General features: G+C 42.2%; 2 protein-coding genes across 3 annotated transcripts; one reads left to right on the plus strand and one right to left on the minus strand.

Annotated features, from left to right (window-relative positions):
* Window positions 1–971: 971 nt before the first annotated feature.
* SERP1 (stress associated endoplasmic reticulum protein 1) lies at window positions 972–2,973 on the minus strand. Its single transcript, XM_034063985.1, has 3 exons — window positions 2,783–2,973; window positions 2,622–2,697; window positions 972–2,499 (listed from the first exon to the last, which is right to left on the minus strand). The coding sequence occupies exons 1-3, from the start codon at window positions 2,864–2,866 to the stop codon at window positions 2,459–2,461; spliced, it is 201 nt and encodes a 66-aa protein (XP_033919876.1). The 5' UTR covers window positions 2,867–2,973; the 3' UTR covers window positions 972–2,458.
* Window positions 2,974–3,098: 125 nt separating this feature from the next.
* On the plus strand, window positions 3,099–19,094 carry EIF2A (eukaryotic translation initiation factor 2A). 2 transcript variants are annotated; one of them, XM_005141159.3, is made up of 14 exons: window positions 3,099–3,224; window positions 5,890–5,959; window positions 6,280–6,354; window positions 7,783–7,901; window positions 9,080–9,179; window positions 9,556–9,638; window positions 10,851–10,924; window positions 11,078–11,222; window positions 12,136–12,252; window positions 14,580–15,151; window positions 16,477–16,593; window positions 17,443–17,571; window positions 18,498–18,563; window positions 18,648–19,094. In XM_005141159.3, the coding sequence occupies exons 1-14, from the start codon at window positions 3,197–3,199 to the stop codon at window positions 18,711–18,713; spliced, it is 1,761 nt and encodes a 586-aa protein (XP_005141216.2). In that variant the 5' UTR covers window positions 3,099–3,196; the 3' UTR covers window positions 18,714–19,094. The 2 variants fall into 2 exon arrangements, with proteins under 2 accessions (XP_005141216.2, XP_030910796.2); XM_031054936.2 differs by lacking the exon at window positions 3,099–3,224 and adding an exon at window positions 3,618–3,790.
* Window positions 19,095–19,606: the final 512 nt, after the last annotated feature.

The raw sequence follows: 19,606 nt of genomic DNA on the forward strand, positions 1-19,606 counted from the left end.
ACACGATGCGGTGTGCATGCCCAATGTGCTTATATCCGAGCAGATACACATGGGCCATGTCAGCTCAGGAGAGCAGTTCTATCACCAGGTGTTTTTCATGTCAGCAATGGCCCGATCATTTTCCTGTTTGTGCTGTACTGAGATGAGGGGAACCTTGCAGTGTGGTCCCAGCTACAGCTGGTGCAGCATGACAGGATGTTGGGGGTGTGCAGTGCCGGAGATGTGGCAACTGCCTGTTCATGGCTGTAACTACTCTTTTGCTGCTTGTCAATCCAAGCATCCCCAGAGCATTTGGGTTTCAGTTCAACAGTGCTTTTCAAGTAGAACAATACACCAAACTGCAACAATCTGAACTGCTGTCACTGGCCCCTAGTCTGTCAGACAAGGAGCGCTCTCTGTGCTGTAATTACAACACAAACAGCTGCTGCACATCCCTTTATTTACATGTGACTAACAACGTGCTTCTGTTCTGAATCCAGCAATGCTTGAAAACATGCACTGAGCCACCATAAGGGCAAAGCACTGCAAAGACCAATGATACATGCTGGCTTTGCACCAAAGCAAGTCTTGTGCAAATTTGTTCTTTGAAGTTCAATAAAATCCACCACGAAGTTTCAGGTCACCACAGTCCCTCATGAGGCTGTGTAAATGGCTCCTGTGGAAGCAGGAACCAGTCAGACCTCCCTGGGCCCCAGGGACCAGAGAACAGGCATGTCAGAGAACAGCCACCCACTGAACCCCCACAGGGAAGGGGAACAGCACTGGGTTGCCTCTGTGGCTGGAGCCCCTGCAGCCAATGGTTCCATGGCATCACAGCACCAGCACAACCCAGACCCCAGGTGAGCCAAATGGTGTTTCCTGCAGCAAAAGGGATCCTCTTGGAGAAGCTCAGTAAGCTGCACTAATTGTGAAGTGGCCCAGTTTCAACACCCAGTAGGGCACAGTTTTGCCAACCTCAAAACGAACACATCTCGCACTTGAAAAGAACTTTATTTTAAATCAGAGGTTATACCACTTACAAAATATAAGCGTCCGAGCACAAGGGATGCATGTTACCTTGTACAGCTCTGGGGCATGCTCCTGGCCATGCCAGCTTACACCAGTCCCAATGATATCATATGTATATGACAACCCATACGAAAGATCTGCTCCTTCATGGCTAATGAGCATTTAATTAATCTCTACAGAAACTTTTTTCTATTATCTCTAATGTAACCAGACTTAAATTTGCCTTTTGCTAAGAAACCTGAAAAAAAGACATCTTCCTTTAGAAACTGTACAACAGCAGACCCATTGCAAACTGCCTTTGTTACCACAGACAGCAAATGGCCAATGTAAAGCCTGGGCCATCAGCAACAAAATACAATCAAATAGCAGCATTTCCCACTGTGATCTTGAGTTACAGTCATCTACAAGTGTAAAGAGGGCTTTTTTTTTTTTTTCTTCAGCATCACTAAGAAGGAACTGTGATTGTTCCTAGGGCAGCAGTTAAGTACTGGATCCATTGTTAGATGAAACTGAATTAAAAGCAGGATTTACCTTAAATAAGATTAAATATATATTGCAAGACATAGCACACGCTGCCAATGCTGCACATAAAAGCAGAACTGGGCACAGGGTCCCTGTACCTGCATGAAACATTCCCATACAATATTGTAAAGTTCAAAATTATCACCACGTGTTGAACGCTGTCCAAGAAGTATTTACAGAACGGTCACAACCCGCAGCCTGGGGAGGCTTGGTCAGGTGGTGGCAGCTCCAGTTGAGCCTTTCCTTTCAGCAGTCTGTGGAGCTTCAGCATCAGGAAGAACTGCTGCTTGGTCATGCCACTTCCTAACCAAGCAACACCCACTAACTTTATACAAACAAGCACTGCATATGCATTAGGACAAGAGGTGTAGGATAAAGTTTTCCGCTGTGAGAAGCATTTGGGTGCTAGCACACTGCCACATGCTGCAGTGAGGCTACTCTACGTGTACAGAGGATGATGTGCCTGGCAAGCTGCAGGACGTGGCACGAACCATCTGCTTCGTTAGGAGCATGCTTCAAACTTGTACTCCAGCTACTATAAAAATCCAGGCTTTTGACGTTAAATAAAATAATTTCCAGCTACACAGAGGCTTAAACAGATCTCCAAACCGGTGTTCATGACAGCTGCCAACTCTTAAGTATCTACATCGTGACAGCGCAGCGTATCCACAGAGAACGTGACCGTGCACCTCACTGAATAAGGAGGTCCACGATTGTAGATCAACAACATACTTTTATTGCTTTGTACATGTAGTGCTGTTCAAGGCACTGTGGCACGGGCTAGAAAACTCGGAATGGCTGTGAAGGGACCTGGAATGCGATGTGGCCGGTGCCGCTGCACAGAGTGGGGCTGGAGGGCGCCGGCCGGGGGGGGGGGGCAGCTCACGGCAGCGCCGGGGGCGGGTGGCCCCGACCGGTGACGGGCCCCTCACATGCCCATTCGGATGCTCTGGATAATCTGGAAGATGGCTGCAAGAGAACGGGGAGGGGAGGGAAGCGCTTGCCGGCAGCACTTCACGCGGAGAAGAAGCGGGCGGGCCGCAGCGGGCTCTCCGCGGGGCCCGCCCGCCCGCGCCGCTCCGCCCGCTTACCTGATCCACAGACCACGAAGATGAACAGCGCCAACAGCCAGGGCCCGACCGACGCCTTCTCCTCAGGGGCCGTCCTCTGCAGGCACAGCAACGCCGTCACCCCCGCCCGTCACCCCAGTTTGCCACCCCAGCCCCAACCCCCGCCCGGCCCCGGCGCGCACCGAGGTCTTGGCGACGTTCCCGCGCTGGGTGATGTTCTTGCTGTGCTTCTCGTTGGCCATGCGGATGCGCTGCTTGGCCACCATGGTGCGACCGACCGACCGCCGGACGGCCCGGCCGCCGGTCCCCTCGCGAAGCTCCCCGCACCGCCCGCTGCCAGCGTCAGCACCGCGCGGCACCGCCCGCCGGAAACACGCGCCGCCGCGGGCGGGGCCGCCACCCGCCGCCAACCCGCGCTCCCGGCAGCACCCTTCCGGGGCAGCGCGCGCCGCGACGGGCGGAAGAGCCAGTTCTGCGTCACGCGCCGGCGTCCTCACCCCCGCCCGCCCCTGCCCCGCTCGACGTGGACGTCTCTGGGGTGGCCGTGTGGTTGCTCACCCGGAAGCGGAAGCCGAAGCCAAACCTGCCGCGCCAAGATGGCGCCTCCTACGCCCCTGCTGGCAGGTGCGTAGGGATCAGGTAGTGGTGGTGGGGCGAGCACGAGGCCTGGGTTGCTGGCGGCAAGTGGGCTCCCTGGCTGGGCGCCGGGCCGAGTGCCCAGTGTCCTCTGCAGGTCCCCTTCCCTGGCTGAGTTGCTGTAGCGTGGCTGGTCCCGGCCCCGAGTCTTGGGGGCTCGGCTCTGCTCTGCTCGCCAGGCCGGGTCCGCTCCGCTCCCGGGGGCCGGCAGTGCCTCGCCGGGCCGTCTCTGTGCCTCGTGGGCACAATCATCTTTTGGCCCGTCAGCTGGGAAGCGGCTGGGGCGTCAGTGGGCATCCTTCTGCCCTGCCGTGGGGGAGCTGTTTGGGTTTCTAAAACGTGCTCGTTCCTTTATCTTGGTTGCCTGCCTCGGGTGGCCTATGATGGGAGGCACTCGCGGAGGTGCAGTGTTGGAGGGACCGGACGGTGGGTGCGGCAGGGCAGGACCCAGCCCTGGGCCGCGGCGGCAAGGGGTGCGGCCTGCCGGGAGCTGAACCGCTCGACAGCCGGGTGGAGCTCGTAGCTCACAGGAGCGCCATCACTGCAGTTTGTGGGAAAGTGCCTTTCGAGAGTTCTTTTTCTTTTCTCCTGTTTTTATAAGCTTTTAACGCCAACATATTTATCTTTGCATGGGTGTGATAGGGGCCTGCAGCTGTTCAGGGTGGGTTTTGGACTAGCTACTGTCTGTAACTTAGCTCTGAAATTTGGATCTTGATTTTTCTTGGCAGCCTGACAAAGACCTGGGAAATAGACTCTGGGCAGGGGTGTGAAGCTTGTGGATCATATATAAAGCATTGCTAAAACATACCCTTGAGGTATGTTTGGGGTATGTTGTACCCCCAGGGATGTAAAGGGCTGTAGAGCATGTGGAGGTTTGAAACCTATCAAACCAGTATTTTCCCATGTAATAAACTGCTGCTTATGATGATTTCCATTTGTTAATTTCTAAAGTGCTATGAGAGATGGAGTAAGGACCCCCAGCAGTTAAAGGGGCAGCTCCAAAGAGCAGCACAAGGACGTTTGGTGGCAGACATTACAGTTGTCCCAGGTGTTGCGCACTGACATTCTGCTCCCAGACCTCCTGTTGCACTGCTGCTGGCCGCAGTGCTTCATTCAGATAACACAGCTGCAGAGCCTGCAGCTTGGGCTTCTTGATCCTGCTTCTTGAGTCATGTTTGACAGTAAAGAGTGCCACCTCAGCACACTAAGAAAACATATAAAGCGCAGCTAATGCCTATGTAATAGTTGCCGGTTTCATGGTTCAACTCTGAATTTGAATGTGCTTGTAATAGAATTACCTGGAAAAAAAAACCAACCATATGTAACAATCTATATAGAGCTGTCCCACCTACACAGTTTTGCATGAGTCCATCTTCATTTCTTGTTTTCTAGTGCCATAAGCATGGCAAGGGTCTGAAAAAATGAAATCTGAAACACACTTTGTGCTTCAGTTCAGTGCTTCTTTCACACAGTTTGTGAAAGAAACTGCACAGTTTCTTTCATGCTTTCTGTTTTCCCAGTTGAAGTTCAATGTTAAAACTACCAGCTGGGCAAATCTTGCCTAATATCAGCAAAAAACTAGTCCAACGTAATCTTCCTTTGGCAAATGCTGTTCCTGTGTTCAGACAGCTAATTCTCACTTTGACAGCTCTTTTCAACTCCATTGTGTAGGATGCTTGAGTGGCTCTTGCAGTGATGAAGCATTCTCAGCTTTTGCAGGTTAGGCTGTAGGAAAGTGCTTCCTGCAGCAGGGTTGAGAGCTGTCACCATCAGCCATTTCAGGATGAGATGTCATCCAACCCTCCTTCCTTAAGCAGGTGCAGCTCTTTTGTAGTTTGAGGTCATCTTGTGAGGTGAAGCCAGACTCTTGATTTGTGGTATCCCGTGATGAGACAACAGGCAATGGGCTCAGGCTGACATCCAGGAAACTGCATTTAAACATAAGAAAAGCTATTTTACTGTGAGACTGACCTTGGGTGCAGGCTGCCTAGAGAAGCCATGGATCTCTCTCTCTGGGGATACTCTTCCCCCCACCTGAAGCAGGGGTGGGCTGGGTAGCCCTAGGGGTGCCCCCTGCATTGGCCCCTCCACCATGCACCTGATTTGGGTCTGTCCTGCTCTTCCCTGCTGCCCTTGGCAGTGCTTATGCTCCCTGGCATCTGTGCTCCCATTGCAGAGGGACAGACTAGTTCATGGGCTGACTCTGTTGGGAAGGCTGCCCTGAAAGGGCTTTGCCTGTTGAAGCAGGGAGGTGATTGCATGACTAAGTGCAGGAAAGCTGGGACTGGCAGCAGTTGTCCCACTTCGGTCCTAAGCTCTGACAAAGTGCTGGCTGGTTGCTGTTGTGTTGGCAGTGATGTCCATCAGACTGGTTCCTCCACTGCTGTTGTGTGCTGGAACTTCTGGTGCTGGGGCAATAGCTCAGCTCTGTTTCTTCATGCATCTGCCCTATGTTTTAATCCTGCAGCTGCCATGGATGAGCCAGGAGCCTGGCATGTGTTACGTTCTGAATTTCCTTACCACCCTCTCTCTCACTTTGAAATGTAAGCAGGGAAAAAGCATGTGCAGGTCTCAAGGTGTATGGATTAAAAGAAACTTTTGCTTTGGGCAATTATCTGAATTTGAAATGATAGTTATTTTTTCACTCTTCCAGTGAGAGGATCAGAAGGGCTTTATATGGTGAATGGGCCACCTAGTTTCACAGAGAACACAGCCTTTCAAAGGTACAGTTATTCTCACTAGTTTTTATCTTTTGCACAAAAGAAATTATTTTCTAAAAAGTAAAGGTAGACTGTAGAATTGAAAAATGTATAAATATAAGTGATTTTTTTTCTTACTGGTAGTAGTTCAGAAAATTGATGGTTTTGAAGGCTTTATGCGTGCCTGACTTATGGTCACTGAACAACTGCAGAGTAGACTGCATTCTTAAAAAGTGCTACTCAGAAGTGCAGCAGGGAAATTGGTGTTTTGCTTTTTATTTGTTAAAAATACCTTAACTTATGCAGTATCTCTGAATCCTGATGTGCATTTCTTACTTCTTTAGGGACTCTGGAAAAAATTGCAAAGCTGTTGCTTTTAGCAAGGACGGTTCCCTCTTTGCCTGGTGCAATGGAGAAAAGTAGGTGCATTTTATTATATTGTTTAGTTTGCATTAAACAGGATCAGTTGTGCCCCATTTACTCTTGTCTGTGTAAAGACTATTGCTATTATGTGTTTGCATACATGCTTTAAATTCAATTTATTTTTGCATTATTTGCCATAGTGGCTTTATTCCCTGAATATTTGATAAAATATTTACTGTTTTCTTATATTTATAATGCACCCATTCCTGTGGAATCTGGATAAGCTTTAATTAGGTTTTGTTTTTCTGTTCATATTTCCTAGTACAATAGTACCTGGTTTTCTGGGATTAATCTGTTGGTAAAGTTCACAGAAGATGAAGAATTTATGCATCTTGCATACAAACAGCATAAAGTTCCTTTTCTATAGACCCAGTGCATTAGAGAGTTCCCTAGAGATAATCCTTTACGTAAGAGTGGATCATGGGGTTGCTGCTGTAAAGACAAGGCTTCTTCTGATATGCCAGTATTCTTACTAATAGGTTAAAAAAGTATTTAGTAATTTCATGTAACCGTTTTCTTTTAAGCAGGTAACATGTAGGATTCATTACTTTCTCTTTTGTTTTTGGTTCTGCAAAATATTTAAACCTAACCCTAAATATTTTTCATTAAAAACTTAATTTTTGTCAACTGGAAACATCCACTTGCAGGAAATGTTTGTGGGGAAAATGTTTTTCAAACAGCCAGGTTGTGTATCCAGGTACCTACACTTTAAGTAAGAATATTCCAAATGGCAAATCTTTCCTGTCCTGCTGTGCCTCTTTGTTTTGGGGGCTGTCCATTTCTGAGAGGGAGCAGTTAGGGAGATGGTAGAAACAGGCTCCTAATGCAGCTTCCAAGAACAACAGTGACTTGGAAGTATCTTGATGTGATCTTTTTTGTTTCTTTGGATTCCATATGTGGCGGATCTTTAATACACAGCATTCAGAGATGTTGCTTGACCTTGTTTGTTCAACTTTCTGACCTTTGCTTTTTATTGTCCCTGTCTCCCTGCATCCCCAGTCTCAAAAAGCCCAAATCATAAATCATATATTGTTATAGACAGAAGGCTTTTAAAAAATGTGTGATAAATATGTGTTTTAATTCAATTAGAATCTTTCTGTTGTGCTCAGCTTCAGCACTGTGGAGGTGTGGATAGACTCTACGGATGGCATGTATCTTGTCTTGTTTAGAGTTTAAGTATTGCAGATAAAAATATGTAATATATTTTGACCAGTGCTTTCACTCAGTTCCTGTTGGGTATCTAGTTTTAAAAGGTATTCTTGCAAAAATTTAGTAAAAGCAGGAGGGGAAAAAAAAGCTCTTCTAACTTTATTACATTGGCCAAGTTTGGGACAGATGTAGGAGAGTCATATGCAGAAAGTTACCTCAGCTATTAATGAAGTATTTTAAGCGTGTTCTATTGAAATAACATCTTCTTGTTCCAGAGTAAATGTTGTTAATGTCACCAGTGCTGAGTTACTGTGTTCCTTTGATCTTCCAAAGGCTGTTTGCCTTCAATTCTCACCGAAGAATAATGTTCTGGCAACGTGGCAGGCCTATACAAGTGAGTGTTTTACCAGATGTACAAGTACATGGGGTAACTTCGTGTTTTAATTTGGTTTGCAGGCTTTCCATTATCTGATTTGTCACTGCAGTATATTTATTGGCTAAATGAGCAGTACAGGAAGTGTACAGAAAATTATATGGGTAATCAAGTATATAGTGGAGGAGGGAGCGATGCCATCTTCTGAAAGCATCTGCTATCAACCATTCTTACAAACACTGAAATTAAGTGCACGTACTAACAATTACTCTATTAAAGTAAATAACATTTCTAAAAATGGCTAGCTGATCTTAGTGCAAAGAGCATTTTAACAATACACTGTTCAAGTGGTTTATATTCATTTATAGACAAGGAGAATTGCAAGCTGACTCACAGTAATCATGTTCTCCATGAGGCATAGCTGACTTGAGTGCTCTCCTTTGTCCAGAAGGCTTTATTCCCTCCTCTCCCTCTCTGTGGAGTTTATGTTCCTAAGTTAGATAGCCTAAGGCTCATCCAAGTTGTGTGTCTGAAATAGAAGGTATAACTGCTTCTTCTGACAGAAGGACCTGGCCATAGGCTGAGTATGTGGGACATGATCTGGGACAGATTGTACGATAAGACAAGGGCAGCACAGCTGACAGAACTGTTGCCAACTGTGGACTGTTAGAGAACTGTTAGGAGGTCTGTTCTGGAGCAGTGGTAGACATAGGCAGGCTGTGTGTAGTATCCAGATCATTAGGAAGGTATAGGGAGCTTAAAACCAGCAGAACCATTTTGTATGGCTTGCAGATAGAGCTGTGACTTCATCCTGATGAACAAAATGTATCTCATCCTTACGAAGACAAAATGTAGGAGGGGAGAACAGCTTAATTGTTTGCCAAGGGGGTAGCTTTTGATTAAAAAGTATGCAATACAAAAGCTGTGCTAGTGTTGGTGGCCCTAATATATAATGGAGAGTAGAAATCCTTCACCTAAAAATGTTGTTCTTTCTGCAGACTGAAAGATGGTAGAAAGACTTATGTTAGTAGGTAAAGCAATTAACAGTTTAGGGTTTAGTCCTTCAGGGCGTAGGATGGTTCTTGTAAGAGGTTTATGCATGCTTAGTTGCTTGTAGAATTGTGAGGTGGAATGTCATCATGGTGAAGCAGGTTTAATCTCCAGAGACCACTGTACTGTAATGTATATTTTTGTTGCAGCTGCTATAGATGGCACAGCAGGAGTGCCCAATTTACAACTTCATGATGTGAAAACTGGAAGGTGTTTAAAATCTTTCATCCAGAAAAAGATGCAGAACTGGTAAGTAACATTTACAAATACTAATTGCTTGCAAAGAAATGTGGTTTCCAAAATCTGATCTGGTAAATAGAGCTTTTACTGTGGTGTTGGATTTTAAAATACGTCTGCTACTAGTTATTTGTGCTTGTAGGTATTTTTTTTATGTAGCTACAATTGTTTCTCAGTGTAAATTCGCTATCGTTTTGCACCACAGAGAAAGCTGGGGGGACAATAACTAAGTTTGCTTGCGTATTTTTTACTATGCAGATGTCATTTGTCATTTTGAATCATGGATCATGTTTGAACTTGCTCAACTGTAAAAATGGAGGAAAAAAAGATCATATACTAGTAAAGATGAGCATCATTTGGTGTTTCTAATTTTTTTCATTAAATGTAGGTGTCCTTGCTGGGCAGATGATGAAAGCATTTGTGCCAGGAATGTAAACAATGAAGTTCACTTCTTTGAAAACAACAACTTCAGTACGCAAGTATTTCTATACATTTTATTGTAGTCTATATATGCATCTTCTTTTGGGTGTTGCTTTTTTTCCTTTTTTTTCCCCCTCATGTCTTCTTTTGCTTGCTTTTTATTTTAAATATTGCCTACACTCTATTTGAATTTGGCCTTCAGAATCATTATTTTAATGAAGTATGTTTTCACCTTCTTGTTTATCTTTTCAGAGATTTCTCTAATATGAAATGTGTTTAATTTTCTATTAGAGAGGCCTGAGTCTGGATTGTTTCTCATTTAATGAGGTCCAGGATGTTGTTAATAGAGAATGTGATCTGTGATTACTTATTTGCTTTATGTGTATTCTGTCAATGAACTATTAAAAAACAATTCATTAGAAAATATATGAATGGCAAAAATGAAGTTATGAGGCTAGACCATTGGTTTCAAGAAAGTTTATGTCTAGCAGTAGAATATTTGGAGTCAATAGAGGTTGAAAAGGGAAGGGAAAGAGAAAAGCAGAAAGATAAAAGATGAATTCGAACAAAAATTGAATAAAAGAAAACTGTGGGAGGTAGTGGTGTCTGGTTTTTGGTTTTGGTTGTTTGGTTGTTTTTTTTTTGTTTTAAATATATAGCTGATAGAAGAATTATTGTGAAAAAGTACTGCCTGTGAGAGATAATTTCCTGAGAATTAGCCCTGCCGAGGTTAACAAAGCTATACTTGGAAAGCATGGAATGTGCTGGAATGAGGTTGTGGGTTGCTGATGTTCATTTGATTTTGAGAGATGCATTTCCCATAAGTTGTCTGTGGAAAGGGGCAATGTCCAGCAAAGAGCAGGCCTTTATGAATGCTTCCTTTCAGAAAAAATCATGCAGTAAAGCTGAAGGGTAAAACCCTTGGCTCTGTGATGGTGCATGTTACCTGGATGTGACTGATACTGCTTCCTCTGAAGTCAGCACAGATGAGATGAAGAATTCTGTGCCTGGCTTAAGACATGACCTGTGTTCACCTGGGGTTCAGAAGCTTCCTTGCTGTTCGCACTTCCAAACACTAAATACTGGTTTTCAGACCTAGGCTTGGTTCAAGTTGGTTTGTAAATAAAAATAAATGAAAGCAATGGTTGTTTGCCTAGTAAAATAAATCCTTTTATTATCTATGATACAGACCCATGAAAAGGTATAGTGAAGTAATCCAGGCTAACAAGTTTTGTTATTAACACCTCTGGCTTTTTTTTGCAGACACTATTGCAAATAAACTGCATTTGCAAAAGGTGAATGATTTCGTGTTATCTCCAGGAGCGCAGCCAACCAAGGTACTTCTGAGGTTCTTTCACAGTTTTTTTCTTGGTTTTCTTAAAAAAAATCACCTTGAATTTAGTGCAATAGATATCACTACTAGTACTAGTGTATAGACATTGTGCTACCAAGAATATAATCTGCAATAAAGTCTTGTGGCTTTGTTTTAGGTTGCAGTATACGTTCCAGGCAGTAAAGGTGCACCATCATTCGTTAGACTGTACCAGTATCCCAACTTTGGTGGCCTACAGTCTGCATTAGCCAATAAGAGCTTCTTTAAAGCTGATAAGGTGACAATGCTATGGAACAGAAAAGGTAGAGCAGCTGTATATTTAACCTTTTTATATTCCACATTTTGGATTTAATTACTTTGTTTACTGTGTGGCTTGTGCTTTTAAGTTGCATGTGCTGAAGTACATTAGTATTGAAGATAGCTGTTAATGCTAATACAATGTTATGGTTACAGTTCTGAATACCCTGAGGTGCTCGTAACTTTCCTGTGTTGACTTCTATGGTTTTCAGTATTGTAATTGAGAATATTTTACGTGTTGGTAAATTTGCAGTTGGATAGTAAATTAAAATTTAATTTTGCATTCTGTGATGATGTATTAGACTGTATTTAGACTGTAAACATAAGATTTTAGCAGAGCACAAACTGTTCTTAATCTGTATAATGGTATGTATGCAGATGTATCACAATTAGAGTGACTTGCACAGTACTCTGTGGGCTTTGCTGTTTGTTAGATGTGAGCTGTTTCAGAATAATTTTGTAAAAAACACTTTACCTCATGTTCTTTGGAATACAGGGAGGGTGTTACGTACACATAGAGACCACAGGTGGCTACGCAGCTTTGGATGAAATAGATATACGTACAGAAGCTATTAATAAAACATTTTATGTAAGGGCTTATATGGATGCTGTTTCTGCCTTAGTCAGATGAATATATTTTTATGGCTGCAAAATAATGTTCACTGTCCCCATAATTGAATTGTGAATGGACAGACTTACACTTTTTGTCTGAGAAAAGAAGATATTTGTTCTGTGCCTAATATTTAGGAAAAATCAATTCAAAAGAGAATAATAACAGCACTGTTATGCAAGGAGCTAATTAGAATACATAATCAAACCAATCTTTGAACAAGTGAATCTTTGTTCATGGTAGTTTGTGAAATATTTTATATAATTTGCAATAATTGTATTGAAGTAATTGTGTTTCTTTGCTGTTAGCCACTGCTGTGCTAGTAATAGCTAGTACAGAAGTTGATAAAACAGGTGCTTCGTACTATGGGGAGCAGACTCTGCATTACATTGCAACAAATGGAGAGAGTGCAGTTGTGCAGTTGCGTAAGTATCTCTTGGGCAGTTTTGTATTGTCTTACAGCTTTTGATAGTGAGAATTCCTTTACCAGCTTTCATTTAATGTATGAGGGCTTTCTCTTTAGCGTAATGAAATAAACTTAAAAAAAAAAAAACTACTCTTAACAAGAAATCTTGACTAGATTTTTTTTTTTCCATTCTGGAATGGGGGTATTTAGTTTTTGTGTTGTTTTGTTTTTTAATAACTGAATTACCTTGTCATCTTTGGTATACTTGTCTTAAGGTCAGTGGCAGAGAGCACACTTGCAGTTAGTATGTACAAATAATTTGCTTGGGAGGGTTTTCATGTGCACAGGAAGGGAATTGTGCATGTTTGCTAAGGAAACCCCTGCACAACGGAGGCACCTTAATGTCTGAGAATGCAAAATGCACGAAGGTATGTTACCAAACAGAATAATCCTACCTGCACTTCTAGACGTGCAACTGGTACTGTTATTCAAGGAACTGGGGTGAGAGCAATTTTTTTAAGTATACTGGAAAATAGAATCATAGAATTGTAGACTCATAGAATGGGTTGGAAGGGATTTTAAAAACCATTTAGTTTCAAATATAAGTCCTTTATTTTGTGTCTTGGAAAGTGTTCCAACCACTAAAATGACATGTTAGAGAGAAGCAAGTGGATGCACTTAATTTCTGTATCTTATTTGAACTGGAAGCCCATTCATTAATTTTCTGTATGGTGATATATTTTCATTATCTTAAGATGTTGCTGTTTATGTTAAACACTGGGTTTGTTTGGGATTATGGAGAGGGTAGTTTGCTGTGAAACACTGGGGATGGGGTGATGTAGACTATCTATGCTTAAGTGGCTGTAGAGGGATTGTGAGCATATTCTCCTGAATATAATGCTAACTGGAAGAACATGTCCATTTTGCCTTTCTTAGCAAAATTTGTGGTAGCAAGTAGTGTGAACCATTTCCTTTTGTTGTCAACTTCACTGGAAAAAAATCAGGATTACAAGTCAGTATCTAGAATCTCTCTGGAGCAGTTTCCTGCATTTAGAACACTAATTGTTTGATTACATGCTTCTTAAAACCTTCTTTGCCCTTTGAAGTTATTTATTTCCAATGTGTCTTTATTTAATGGGAAGTTTATAACTAATTTCCATTTCATTTAGTTTTTCTTTTTCAAGGTAACATCTAAACTGATTCTGTTTTGCAAAACTTTTTTTTTTCCCAACAAAAACAAGTGGTAGGCACTCTGAGTAAGTCTCATTTTCTGTGGGTTTGTATCTTCTGTTTGCATTTGAGGTCCAGTTTTGAAGCCTTTTTCACATAATTTTTGGTTTTGCCTAATCCATGCTCATGCTGCAGCCTTTGCTTTAGCTATTGAACCCGTATAAAGCTGCCCTCATCTCTCCAGCTGCTTGCTACCATGAAACGTGCAGAAATGGAGTTTTCTGTCAGACCTCTGGCTCTGCAGTTGCATTTGATTAATGCCATCTAAACCCCCCCTGATAATACCTTTAGAAACTGGGCTGTAATGAGGCCTCAGAATGACAACAGGAATGGATGATTTAAATCATTTGATATTCTGGGTCAATGGCTGGATTTGAGAATTGTCAGTAACGCACATGACATCTGAAATACAGATAAAGATATCCAGATTATGAAAAGTTTAATGACTTGCAGGTTTTGTTTACACCTATGTATTTTAGATGAGTTTCCATCACTAATTCTTCATTGTTCAGTAATCCCATATGTTCTAAATGCCAGAATAGCTTCTAATAGTATCAAGTTTTTATCATCATGTGTAAAAGCAGCTTTTGTGTGCTCTTTTACTTTAAAATCTGCCTTTTAAAATGCCATACGTGAACCTGGCCCAGAGATAACTTATATCAATATTACTTAGGTTTACAAAGCTGAGTTATGCAATATTTCTTAGAATAAGAAAAAGAGGAACTAGTATTGAGCTGGTATAAAGGTCCTGGGTTTTGCAGGTTTCCAGTGGAACAGTTTGAGAAGGTCCTGAGGGGTCATACTTGAATAATGAAGGAAAATAATACAGGATTTTTTTTACATGAAAAAAAAGTATGATCACTGTGAAGTGCTGATGCTGAGCCTGCAGAAGTAATTTGGAATGGCCGCAGTTATTGTTGCCCTTTAAGTAAAATTATCAGAAGATAAAATGTTGGTTTTACCTCTGTCATCAGCAGAATTCATTTTCACTGTCAATAATTAGATCACAGCATTTTAGCAAAGCACAATGTTATGAGTTACTATTGATTTTAGTTTTGCTTGCACTGAAAAGATACAATCCCCTAACAACAGCTGCCTTTTTTCCTTTTCCTTTAGCAAAAAATGGTCCTATTTATGATGTTGTTTGGAACCCTAATTCTGTTGAGTTCTGTGCTGTGTATGGTTTTATGCCTGCCAAAGCAACAATTTTTAATCTGAAATGTGACCCTGTGTTTGATTTTGGAACCGGTCCTCGCAATGCTGCCTACTACAGCCCCCATGGACACATCCTAGTGCTAGCAGGATTTGGGAATCTCAGGGGACAGATGGAAGTGTGGGACGTTAAAAACTACAAACTCATTTCCAAACCAGTAGCCTCGGATTCCACATACTTTGCTTGGTGTCCTGACGGGGAACATATTGTAACAGCGACGTGTGCTCCCAGGCTGCGCGTCAGCAATGGGTACAAGATATGGCACTACACTGGTTCACTACTACACAGCTATGAAGTTTCATCAAATGAAGAAATGTGGCAAGTTTCCTGGCAGCCCTTCCTGGATGGGGTGTTCCCAGCGAAAGCAGTAAAATATCAAGCGGTTCCTACTGAATTGCCCAGTGCTGAGCCAAAGCCTGCCCAAGCATACAGGCCTCCAGCCCTGAGAAACAAACCTGTAACAAGTTCCAAGCTCGTAAGTAGACAATGTCATATATGAACCAAACTGTTCTGCTTCATCGCTTTGCCCATCTTTGAAACTTGGCATCAAATTTGTCTGTATTTTTAATTAGGGATGTGGGAAGGAACAGTTGGACTGATAACAGTGTTGTTTGTTTTATGGGAGGTTTTCTTGATAACCTTCTTTGGTACTTTGTTCACTGTTTGCAAGAATCTATGCTAGAAAACGCAAATTTCTTTGGTCTAAATACTGTCCTTTTACACAGTTGTTTGCAAACTTTAAAAACACTCTCTCCAACTTAGAGAACAATAAACCGCAAATTTGTTTTGCGGTGAAATTCTGCCCTCTAGTTAAGATTAGAAGCTTGCAATTTGGGTGACCTGGCTTACCATTACCAGTCTAAACTCAGCTGGACAGGTGGTTGACTGTCCTCCCAACACTGCCTTTTTGTTTGTTTTTTGTTTGGTTGGTTGGTTTTTTTTTAAGGTAAATTTACTTGCCAGAAAGAGGTTTACTTGTTAGCATGGCTGTAGTTTAAAATGGGTTTCAGTATAATGACCTACTTGTCTAATTAGCTTATTTTCTGCACATTTTCAAAGTAGGCTGAGTAGCCACTAATTACATTTAACAGTTGCACCCTTGATGCTTAAGTCTTTTGAGAGCTTTGGTTTTGAGCCCTGTGCTACTTGGCTTGTTAGGAATTGATTAGTCATGCTAATGTTTGATTTCACAAATGATCAACTAACAGAAGTAGTAGAGAAAAGAGGTGTTAAATAAAATTTTGTTTTCTCAAATGGGCAAGAAATCTTATCATGTGCATTATAACAGTCCAGCTCCTAAATTAAGAGTTATCTTTAAAAAAAATCCCAAAAGGCTAATCAATCCCTTCTTTTCACACACCCTTCCCAGCAACCCATTTTTCCTTACTTGACAACTTTTTAACTCAAACTCCTAGTGACAGCAAAATCAAAATGGCAAGCTTCAGTCATTTTGTGCTAGTTTATTTCTCTTTTATTTTTATCCCCCCCCCAAGAAAAGGAAATGTGCTGATATTGTTATTTCATCAGAAATCCATTAAATCTGTAGAATATATAGGGTAGTCCCATCCAAACTTGAGAATAGCTGAGTCTGAAATCCTTTTCACACTGCCTTCTGCTATTTGAAAAGGCACATACCTTTTTTCCTCTTATTTTATTTCTTTCTTTGTTTTTCCTTCCTTTATAGTTCATCTTTGAGTATAATATTGACTTAAGCATGTTGGCTGTTAGGCCTTTTGTACTAACACACTTGCCAACATGGAGTACTTGTTTTGTTAACTGTTAATTTTGCGTATCTTGCAGCATGAGGATGAGCCACCTCAGAACATGAAACCACAGCCAGGAAGCAGTGATAAGCCGCTCTCTAAAACAGCTCTCAAAAATCAAAGGAAACATGAAGCAAAGAAAGCTGCTAAAAAGGTACTGCAGAAGTAGTTATTTCAAGGATAACATTAATTAGTTTTCACAGTCTCAGAGAGCAGTAACTGTTAGTGGCACAGAGAGCCCTCAACATCTTGCATGTGCCAAGTTGTGAGGAGGGTGGTAGACTTCTTAATTGGACTAAAGCAGATACAAAAGGATAAAACTAACAGCTTTGGTTAGTTGCTGTGAATGTTAGCTGAAACCAACCTTAAGACTAACTAGTTCTGACTTCTTACCCTCATTTAGTTTTCACAGTGTTTTTCAGTGCTGGTGAGAGTTAGGAACGGATTTGCTGCTTTGATGTGTCCCCCAGCAGGTCAGAACTGAGGCATGTTATCAGGGTAGATCCAGGACAGCCTGTTCACCTGTTTGTTTGCTGTTCTTTGGCTAGGTAAATAAAAATCAGCTTTTGGTATTAGCCTTAAGATTTCTACAAATTTGGGAAGCAACAATTTCTTTAAAACTTTTAATTTCTTACACTGGTATTGAGCCCTTTCTTTTTCTTCAGAGACAATAACCTATCAGTCTACTTTATAAAATGTTTGCTTATGTGTTTGTCCTGTCATCCTTACTGATATTTCCCTATGCAGTGTATAGTTGGTGTCTTAAGGAAGCAGAAATTAAATAAGAAACAGCATGTGAGTTGTTACAAATAACCCTTTCTCTGTTGAAAGCGTAGACAGGTAATGCAATACATCAAAGCAAGTCACAAATTTTGGAGTACAGCAGCAAACTAGTAAAAGAAGAAATATTAAATGGATCCCTCAAAATTATTAAAGACATGTCTCAGTCCTGTTGTAATCAAAAGTATTTTCTAGGTAATGTGTTTAGTCTGTTTGTCTGCAGGAGGCCAAAGCTGATGTAAACCAGGATTCTACGCAGTCCTTAGCATCACAGAATGCACCACGAAGTGTCATGCCTGCCGTTACATCAGGAGATCCTGAAGTTGACAAGAAGATAAAGAATTTGAAAAAGGTAAGGGGATTTCTTTTTTTTCTAACAAACAGTAAATTTCCCTACAAAGGTGGTCCATAAAATCGAGTCTGGTTATAAGGTGACTTGAGTTCTGCATTTACATAAGTGGTAATTCCCTGAATTTGTAAACAAGCTTCCTTTGCTTTTCCATCTGTTAGAACAGTAGAGATCAATGTCTGCCGGGCTGCTAAAGACCTTACCAGAAGTGGCACTGTAAAAGCCTTAGCCAGGTGCATGGAGAAGTGTTCCAGTCTCCTGTTACAAGTACTGTTGCAGCTTGCACAGCCAAGTGGCAGAGGGAGTTTAAAGGTGCTCAGAAAAGCAGCTGTGTGGGCTGACTGTTACTGGATTTTGGATCTGAGAAGGGAACCGTGCTATGTGGTTTCAGTTTCTTCCCTAACTGCTAAATGATATGAGGCCAGAGTTCACTGCCAATCCTGGAAATTCTTGGCCTAAATAATTTCAGAGTGGGAGTTGTTTGGTTCAGGCTAGAGAATCTCCCATTTCTGCATAACCCATCAGGGTTTTTTTTCCTCTTGTCTGCTTCCAGCTTTTCATGGTCTCTGATGGGATTAATATTCCAGGCTTTCTGAGGAAAATGTGTGGTGAAGAGGGATAGTATAGTGGAGGGGTATTTCTGAATTTGGATCTTGCCCTTCAGGGAGATAATGCATGGTGTTTATGTTTCAGAAACTAGGAAGTGCTTCTGTCCTTTATGTTTTGTTCTTGAAAGAAATGTCCTTTTTTGGTGGGAAATTCTGGATTGAGCATCTGGGGATGCTTAAATGAAATGTGTCTTCCAGATTAAGACCTGCCTCCTGGTAAATCAGGCAATTGCGAGTGCAGGAACTTCTAAGACTGTTTTTTCTATTCGTGGATCATCAATATCTTTGTGTTAGTGTGGGATTTTTTATTTTGTTTTACAGAAACTAAAGGCAATTGAGCAGCTGAAAGAACAAGCAGCTGCTGGCAAACAGCTAGAGAAGAATCAGGTACTGTTAAGATGTATGCAACTAATTCAACTTCCATTGTAAAATAAGCTACATCTGTGACATCTTGTGCCTTTTTTGTTCTAGTTCGAGAAGATTCAGAAAGAAACTGCTCTCCTTCAGGAACTGGAAGACCTAGAACTGGGCCTTTGAAACTTCACGGCAATTCAGTGTTAACACAAAGTTCATGCAAAGTTTAACTTTTATTAACTTGAACACATAAAATGTTTCAGCAAATGACTGAGGATGCAAAAGTCCACAAATTTGTTGCACACTTGCCTTTTACAAAGCTTTCCTAAAGGTTTGTGCACAGCTGAAACTGTAAATGAGTAACAAATATTGCATCAGACAGTTCTGCCATTGTTCAAACCAGAACCATGATTATGTTCTCAAAGCCTGAAAAACCCAGAAGCAGCCTGTTAGTTTCTTTTCCTTGTCTGGGTGTGAAGATGGAAAGTGATGAGGTTTACCCATTTGATAGCTTTATTATATTTAAAAAGATGTAGATAAAAATAAACAGCATTTAATAATAAAGGTACTTATGTTTTGTTACAAGTGCAGAGTTCTAAAGCAAAGAGTCTGTGCTACCACAGCCAATTTTTATTATTATCAAAAGTAATTCACTGCTCAGGAAAATGAGGCTTCAGGTGCTGCAGCTGTTGTAGGGACTCTTGCACCTTTTTTTACTCCAATTTTTATTCTTTCTTCCGACTCTGGTCCCCGTCTTTGCTTCTTTACTCATGACCAGTCAGACCGAAGCGCTGAGTGCGCAGGGCAGCAGTGGCAGCCTGTCCCCGAGGGGTGGCCAGGGGCGGGCTGGGCGCAGTGCTCGCGGTGCTCCCTTTACTCGGGCACCGCTGCTGGGCAGCGGCGAGCGCCGGGGGCTCCGGCCTTGCTGCCCGCCGTTCTTCTGCGGCTGGTGCAGCGTGGACGCTGGGCGCTCACTGTCGCGTAACGTTTGCCTAATTAAAACGGAGCGTTTCAACCCGCCATGTTCTGACGAGCCCCGGGCGGGGTTGGCTCCGGGGCCGGACTTGCGGGAGTCA

Source organism: Melopsittacus undulatus, chromosome 6, assembly GCF_012275295.1.
Source record: "Melopsittacus undulatus isolate bMelUnd1 chromosome 6, bMelUnd1.mat.Z, whole genome shotgun sequence".
Lineage (NCBI taxonomy): Eukaryota > Metazoa > Chordata > Aves > Psittaciformes > Psittaculidae > Melopsittacus > Melopsittacus undulatus.

Coding starts and splice junctions, on each gene's coding strand:
- SERP1 (XM_034063985.1), bottom strand. CDS start 2,866: ATGGTGGCCAAGCAGCGCATCCGCATGGCCAACGAGAAGCACAGCAAG. Junction 2,698..2,782: donor GGAACGTCGCCAAGACCTCG/GTGCGCGCCGGG, acceptor CTGTGCCTGCAG/AGGACGGCCCCTGAGGAGAA. Junction 2,500..2,621: donor CTTCGTGGTCTGTGGATCAG/GTAAGCGGGCGG, acceptor GTTCTCTTGCAG/CCATCTTCCAGATTATCCAG.
- EIF2A (XM_005141159.3), top strand. CDS start 3,197: ATGGCGCCTCCTACGCCCCTGCTGGCAG. Junction 7,902..9,079: donor AACGTGGCAGGCCTATACAA/GTGAGTGTTTTA, acceptor TTTTTGTTGCAG/CTGCTATAGATGGCACAGCA. Junction 12,253..14,579: donor GAGTGCAGTTGTGCAGTTGC/GTAAGTATCTCT, acceptor CTTTTCCTTTAG/CAAAAAATGGTCCTATTTAT.